The sequence below is a fragment of the Apodemus sylvaticus genome, chromosome 20 (assembly GCF_947179515.1).
Source record: "Apodemus sylvaticus chromosome 20, mApoSyl1.1, whole genome shotgun sequence".
NCBI classification, from domain to species: domain Eukaryota; kingdom Metazoa; phylum Chordata; class Mammalia; order Rodentia; family Muridae; genus Apodemus; species Apodemus sylvaticus.
The window spans coordinates 3,782,231-3,790,794 of record NC_067491.1 but is presented as its reverse complement, the minus strand read 5'-3'; the positions used below and the strand labels follow the sequence as shown (position 1 = coordinate 3,790,794).

General features: G+C 33.4%; 1 protein-coding gene across 1 annotated transcript; it reads left to right on the top strand.

The window, feature by feature from the left end:
- The first annotated feature begins 3,628 nt into the window (after window positions 1-3,628).
- Window positions 3,629-4,579, top strand: LOC127671206 (olfactory receptor 6C3-like). The gene has a single exon (XM_052165936.1). The coding sequence runs from the start codon at window positions 3,629-3,631 to the stop codon at window positions 4,577-4,579; it is 951 nt and encodes a 316-aa protein (XP_052021896.1).
- Window positions 4,580-8,564: the final 3,985 nt, after the last annotated feature.

Sequence of the window (8,564 nt, the reverse complement as noted above, 5' to 3'; positions counted from 1 at the left end):
GAGGAGAAATGTACATCATAGTTTTCAAAAATGCTGCTTTGTCTTATACATGTTTGCCCTTTTTCTTATAAAAAAATTAAGAACTATACTGCTCACAATTATAGATATAACACAAAAAAGATGCCAAATTAACTTCTACCTTCCTCAAGCTTTTCTATGAATTATCCCTTATATTAATACATGTGTCCTCATACAGTTTTGGTCCTTTAGAAATAGTTTAGTCAGAGTATAATTGCTACATCTATTTTTGTTAATGGAATAAAATGGGCTATTATCCCCCTAATTGTATTTTAAAAACAAAGGCAGAGGAATGAAAATTTCATGAACATGAACTAAATTTTTGATATATCTATATGAATATCTTGAATCAACTATTCTTACATAATGTATCACTTCAACTCTTATATTTTAACTCAGGGATTTTTTTTGATCCTTAATTTACTTTCCATTGGTAGTGACTGTTAGCTTTAAAACCTTTCAATGACCATCACTTAAGGAATTAAATGCTCCCATGTTTTATGCATTCACATTATTTATACCTGAAAAGAACATAAGGAGAAATCATGAAGTATAATGTAAATTGAAAATACCACTTTTTTTTTTTTTTTTTTGGTTTTTCGAGACAGGGTTTCTCTGTGTAGCCCTGGCTGTCCTGGAACTCACTCTGTAGACCAGACTGTCCTTGAATTCAGCAATTTGTCTGCCTCTGCAGCCCAAGAGCTGGGATTAAAGGCGTGTGCCACCACTGCCTGGCCCAATACCACATTTTCAACATGTATTTTTTCAGTTCATAATTATTTTCACAGAAAGAGAATTCACATATATACAACTATAAGAAAAAACTTAATTAAAATAAGTGATACACTGGATGGAAGCGGCCAGAAGGTAATAAATGCTACTTGAAGATAACTTCTCTGTGATATTATCATGAAAAACATTGAAAAGATTTTCCTGAATGTTAAAAACTGAGAGATAGACAAAGTGTGTAGGTCCCCTACACTGTGCATTTCAAAATACATTTAAGTCACACAGGGAATCGAAATAAGATCTCATTGTGGCCCAGCAAAAAGACTTTGCTGGATTACTAAACTTCAAAGGATATAAGCATGCAATTCTCTTGAAGACAGGTCCAGAAGAAAAGTATAAACTCACACAATCAAAAAGATTAATAAATAAACTTCAGGGTTGGGTAGATTACTCAGAAGTTAGGAGTGTATCCTGCTCTTCCAGAGGACTTGAGCTCAGTTCTTAGTATTTGCACCTGAAGGCTTCCCAGCTATAACTCTAGTTCCCAGAAATCCAATGTCTGGCCTCTACAGGCACCCACACTCACATAAATATACACAACCCAGACGCTCACATTATTAAAAATAAAATAAAGTATTTTAGAAGAAAGTTAAATTATATTGCATATTGTTCATATGTTTGCCTCATTGGTTCTGAAATTTTTGCAAGTTTCTTGTTAGTATTAACAAAATGGAGCGTATTAATGATTCATCTCTGTATTAATGATGTCTCTCCATGGCACGCTTTGTTTATCAATTCCCGTGGGCTAACAGAAAGATACAGATAAAGTGAGTCCAAGTCCAGGTCCAGGTTGAAAGATACGCAGATACAAATCTTCCTTATTTTTGATTATTCAAGCCATCATTTGTAACAACAACAACAAATTCTCTTAAGCCTAAAGAAAATATTAACTATTTGTGGGTTTAAGTTCTGTTGCTGCAAAAGCTTCACCTAAGACACCCAGGTAAAGGCAGAGGGAAATGTTTTAGGAAGTTCTTTGTGCTGTATGAAGAAGCAATGGAAAAGGGCTCCCATCAGACTTTCCCATATTTGTCCACAGAAGAGTGGGAAATGATAGCTCCATTGGAATCTAATAAATTATTTCAAAGATTTTAGAGTAACTGAAATTAAGCATACCATGAGTTAAATACTACTAGTCTCTAAGAAAAAGAAATATAATCTGGAGAGACACCACAAAGTTAAATCATCTTGTTCGTCAGTAAAGATGAAATCAAATGTTACCAAGCCAACTTGCCGGCTCTGAAATCATGACTACTTAAGACAGTAGGCTTTCAGACTTCCATTTTCAAGATGAACTCAGAAGTAAGTTTGTTATCTTAATATATTATAAAATATTCAAGTTTACGTAAGCATTTACAATCTTATCTGCACATAACATTTCACTTAATGTGAAACTGAAGGAGGTCTTAATGGGGGATATAAAGGAAGGAAGGAGATAGTGTGATGGGAAAAAGACTTAATATCACACTCTTTCATATGTAGAATCTAGAATTAAGACTGTCTGTCTGTCTGTCTGCTTGTCTACTGTCTCTGTCTCCCTTTCTGTGTGTATGTGTATCTCTCTCTGTCTCTCTGTGTTTGTGTGTATGTGTACATATGTGTGTATGTGAAAGAGAGAGAGAGAGATAGATAGATAGAGAGAGAGAGAGAGAGAGAGAGAGAGAGAGAGAGAGAGAGAGAGAGAGAGATGAAAGCAAGAAGGGAGTGGGAAGGAGACCAAGGAGAAAGGATGAGGACAGATAATGAAGCAGGATCTTATTCTTGTTCTATGTATATTGCAGATACAATGATGTATATGTATGAAGATGTCAGAATGAAACCCACTAAATTGTATGCCAACTAAAATATTTTTTGATGAATTTATAGTCCCTTTAACACTGAAATGGAATAACTGTTGTCACAGAAGACACTATTAATTAGACCCCCAAATGGAAAGCCAACAATAAGTACTGGACTTTTCTCTGATTCCCTCTGTTTCATGTTACACTCTGATAGAAACAGAGCCTTTAAAGGGCATTTTTCAATTATTTGAAAGAATAGCTACTTCCCTGTAAATGTTACTTTGACCATATATTTGTTTATGTATATAGCACTGTTGTATTAAAAATTAAACTATATATTTTATAAATTAAATTTTTCTAGCTAATGACATTATTTAGAAAAAAGTTTTCCTTTCTTATGTCTGGTCTTTGTATTATAAAAGCAAATTACATAGGGAGAAGAATGCCATTATCCAAAGACTGAAGTATGAAATATTGAAGAGAATGTCCGAATATGTCCATGAGTATGCAGGTTGCATCTCCAGTGAGATGGTCATCAGAGGCAAAAGTTTCCTAAACCACAGTGCATATAGTTTTACAAAATGCAAATTTGAAAGTGAGACTAGATTACTTCTCTAAGCTTTTGAACTGTGTATTTAGATGATACCATGTTCTAGACTTATTTTTACAATGTTGAGGAAAGGGGATGTAAGTTACACTATTTTACATGCTTCATTAGGTAACTTATGATTTTTGGACTATTATAGTATAGATATAGTATAAATAAATAAAAGTATACTATACATATTTTAAAACATTGGAAACATGGTTTAAGTGATATCATCAGAATTTTTAATCCACATTTATATCTCCAGTTAACAGGTTGAACAACAGATGTTATTTGTCATTTGAATGGAAAATAAAGAAACACAGATTTTTATTTCATAAGACTATTCATCTTTACAAATGTTTTCTAAATACCATGCCCTATCTTCAATATTTTTCTATGGATTTTCTGTTATGGAGGGTTAGACTTTGTGTATTTAAAGAGAAGATTCACAATGAAAAACCACACAGTGCCCACAGAATTCATTCTATTGGGACTGTCAGATGACCCTGGGCTTCAGGTTGTGATCTTCCTCTTTTTAATTCTCATGTACATACTAAGCATCACTGGAAACTTGACCATAATCACCCTCACCTTGGTAGACCCTCATCTACAAACCCCCATGTATTTCTTCCTCAGGAACTTCTCTGTTCTAGAAATAACCTTTACAACTGTCTGTATCCCTAGATTTCTAAGCACAATTGTTACCAGAGACAAAACTATTTCCTACAATAATTGCACAGCTCAGCTGTTTTTCTTCATCTTCATGGGCATCACTGAATTTTACCTTCTAACAGCTATGTCTTATGATCGCTATGTGGCCATCTGCAAACCACTGCACTACACAACCATCATGAACAGAAGGGTCTGTGTATTGCTGGTTTTCTCTGCCTGGCTGGCAGGGTTCCTAAACATCTTCCCCCCTGTCATTCTCTTTCTTCAGTTAGACTACTGCGGCTCCAATGTCATTGATCACTTTGCTTGTGACTACTTCCCCCTCTTGCAGTTATCCTGTTCAGACACATGGCTCCTGGAAGTTATCGGGTTTTATTCTGCAATAGTGATACTGCTCTTCACATTAGCGTTGATCATTCTTTCCTACATGTTCATCGTCAAGACAATTTTGAAACTTCCATCTGTCAGTCAGAGGAAAAAGGCTTTCTCCACCTGCTCCTCCCACATGATTGTCATTTCCATCTCATATGGCAGCTGCATTTTCATGTATGCCAACCCTTCTGCCAAAGAAAGAGCGTCATTGACCAAAGGAGTAGCTATTCTCAATACTTCTGTGGCTCCTATGATGAATCCATTTATCTATACCCTGAGGAACCAGCAAGTGAAGCAAGCCTTTAAGGACAGCATCCAAAAAGTAGTACTTTTCTCTGGCAAAGGAAAACATTTGTAAAGTTAAAGGCACAAGTTATTCTTTTCAAATTTATAGGTAACAGAGTAAAGGCATGCCAACTCGTGATAGGGTTGGCATTTTGATATTTAATGATATTCCATGTTTAGAGTATGTTTGGATCATTTCTATGTGTGTTCATCTGTCTACTGGCCTTGGTATTTATCATCCATTGTTTTCTTGTGAGTGTGTAATTTTTCTTTTTTCTTTTTTTCATGAACACACACACACACATACATACACACACACACACAAATGAAATACTTTAAGATATTTTTCTATTGTGCAACCCATACCAGGACTCTTCTTTATTATCATTATTTGGTACCTTACCATCTTACTATAAATTTATTCTCATTATAGTTACTAAATTTGGGAAAATAATACTGCTTCAGGATTTTCTGATATTTCTTTTTTTATTGAACTTTATTTGGATGACATGGAAAGTCTAGATCATGCTTTTGGACATTAGCATAGATATTAACTTTTGGATGTATACATTAGGCATGCTAGACAGTGTCAGGACCTGGATTTAAGAATTATCATTTTTACCATTTAACAGGAAAGAATGGTACCAGGAAATCTGGTTCTATTTGGCATTCTGTGAGATCAGATGGCCACAATCATTGGTGCTTTTATTAAAAATATAAGTATCTACTAAATATTTAAAAAAATACTATAATCATATGAATCGTATTTTTATACCAATAATTATAATAAAGAGAAATGGAGTAAAAGGTGAAATAAAAATATGCAGTGATTATTACAGTGACTGTTGCAGTAAAGACAGTCTCTACCTGTTTTAACATGTTGATGAAGTGAATTTTTTTAGCAAGTTCATGAGGTACCTACAATTGCTGCTCCCCATTAATATAATTCTCTTGTAGATTTAGTAACTATATTAATTTAAAGCAGAAAATGTAAACTAACACAAGGAAAACAAACAAAATTTTGATATACCTATATGATTTCAGTTTTCTGGACAGCTGATTTATATTCTCAGGATCTAAAATTTAGAATTTCTGATAGGAAATCTAATGTCTACTGTACGTGTGGATACTGTGCATATTATATTTCAGTTTAGATAAGTTATATGAGTATCAATTTTGTAAAATCTCTTAAAATAGAATTCTATTATCTTGAATTTATAAGGCAATTAGTAATGTAGACTAGAGGCTGATAGTTAAATATTTCAAAGCCAATAACTTACAAATATAGTATTTAAATTGATTAACAGCAAAACCTGGATTTATGAAGTCAGAATACACTGAGTATAAAATCCCATGTATAATATTATATTGTTGATAGACTTTGCAATGTTTGGTTTATTTACTCCCATAAGTGATGCTGTGATTTTTCTAAAAAAGAATATATTCCACATACATTTTCTAAAATTCTCATTAAGAGGAATAGGTCAGATATTGTTGCCATTGACAGAGATAGATAGCATGTGTCTCATTTTTGACCATATTCTGACCTGATCAGCTTTGCGATTGATAAACAGGTGCTCATGTTGGCTTGAAATCACAAGCCTGTGATACATGAAAATTCTTGACTTCTGCCATCTTGATTTTCATGCTTGTGTTTATTGATTGACTTGGGAGTTATAATCATATTACTTCCAATTGCTTGGATAAGGGTATGATGATCCCCCAATAGTGGCAAAGGCCTCCTGGTGGCTCTATATTCTTCCAATTTTATTTGTAAAGAGTTATATGAAGAACTATATCTTAGGCTGGGGAAATGGTTTGTCAGTTAAGAGCACTGACTCTTCTTCCAAAGAATCGGGGTTACATTTCAGCACCTACACAGTGACACACAGTGATCTGTAACTCCAACTCCATGAAATTCGACACCTCCTTTCAGCCTCCATGGGCAATAGGCCCACATGTAAACAATAGGGTACATGCAAACAAACCCCTAAATACATTAAAGACTAAAGTAATATTTAATTAAAAAGAACTGCATCTTAAAATTCTAGATATCAAGCTGTTTCTGGTATTTATCATAGCTAGGAAAAACAACTGTGCTATATACACAAAATCATAAAAAATAGATATGTAGCGGATAATCAAAATATCTTGTAAATAATTAAATGGATGATTATACATACACAATGTATTCTTAATATCTGTATGCGGATGGTAACAGTTTTCTAAAAATGAGCAGGAACCTGTCAAATATAAATTCTCACTAATTTTTATAAAGTTTTAAAAATCACAATTATTTCATTCTAAAATATTTATTACTTAATTTTGTTGTATTTTTTTAGTGAGGGTCTCACTATTTAGTTCATGGTGGCCTCTACTTCAGATGCCCTTGCTATAGCCTCCTTTCTCATGTGCTAAGCACGTTCAAGCTCAGGTGTTATCTATCTATCATCTATCTATCTATCTATCTATCTATCTATCTATCTATCTATCTATCATCTATCTATCTATCTATCTATCTATCTATCATCTATCTATCTATCTATCTATCATCTATCTATCTATCATCTATCTATCTATCATCTATCTATCTATCTATCTATCATCTATCTATCTATCTATCTATCATCTATCTATCTATCTATCTATCTATCTATCTATCTATCTATCTAATTGTTATTGCTTTTTTAAAATTACTTTTAATTTTTTACAGTCCGGTCATTGCCTACCTCTGGTCCACTCTTCCACAGTTCCTCAACCCCAGAGGTTGCATATTTCCATTCATTCTGCTGACCCTCAGACTTCTGTCCTGTCTCTAGCCCCTCACTGTAATTTTGTGATAAATATTGGATTTTAGGATGGAACCATTTCCACACTTTAAGAAAAGTTCTTTAGCTGAAGGACTTTTAAAAAGCATACATCAAGTTCTATATAAGTATAAAAGGATTGCCTACAATGTCTGTTTTACACAGTAATGATTCCTAGTTAGTGTAGTAAAAAAAGAAAATAACTAAATGGACATTCTAAAAAATGTAACCATGAGCTCAAATCACAAAGTTGTAAAAGTAACAGAGAAAGTATACGGTTTAATAAACAGAAAGAACAAAATAACAATTCCTCTGTTTCTACTAATAACTGTTTTTATTCATTCAATTTATTAAACAAAATAGAGCAGCCCCATGAAGCAGTATAGTTCACACTTTTATTTGTGTGAACTATATTGAAGGTTTTTCCTGTCTAAGATTTGAGCAATCCCCTTTAAGTGAAAATATTTTCTGGCTTTTTTTTTTTTTAAAGAAGAAGCAAAAGGGATAATAGGAAAAAACTCATAAATAACTCATAATAACTCATAATACATGAGCAATATATATCTGAACAGTAATTCTAATCAGGGGGATAATTCAACAAGCATCCACTGGATCAAGTCCCATGGAAGGGGAGATACTTTACAAAATAAAAATATACACAACAATATTAGAATTCAGAATTAAGTGCTATTGAGATGGCGTATTCCTTCATAAAAGTATTAAATAAATACTTGTAAAACATCAGAGTAGGTTCATAGGGACTTTTATAAATTAACATATCCCAGAGAAACCAAAGGTTCAGGAGCCAAGAATTATTCCTTTGAAATTACACTTTAAATATCTTGGACAACAAAGAAAATCATTTAGTTACAGAAATTCAGACTTCCCTAACTCTTCCCCCAATTACCTCAAGTGTAACAGCATGACTGCAGCACACTTTCATTGTATTATACTTCCCCTTTTTCTTGTTATCAAAAGTCTATCATATTTGGATTTATCTGAACCACCAACTTCAGCCATCTCTATCAACTTTATATTTGGTGATTCCTTATCTCACTTATAGATGCTGCTTATCCATTCTCCACCAACTTTTCACTAAGCCTTAAAGCCTCTGAAGGTGGATCACTCATGGTAATACTCACACGCTCATGTAGCCCCAAGCTTGGATTATTGATTTTCCTTTTTGTTCTGTTGTATAGCGAGAAACATTTCTGTTTTTTATCAATGCACTGGATCCTTCGGATTCTAAGC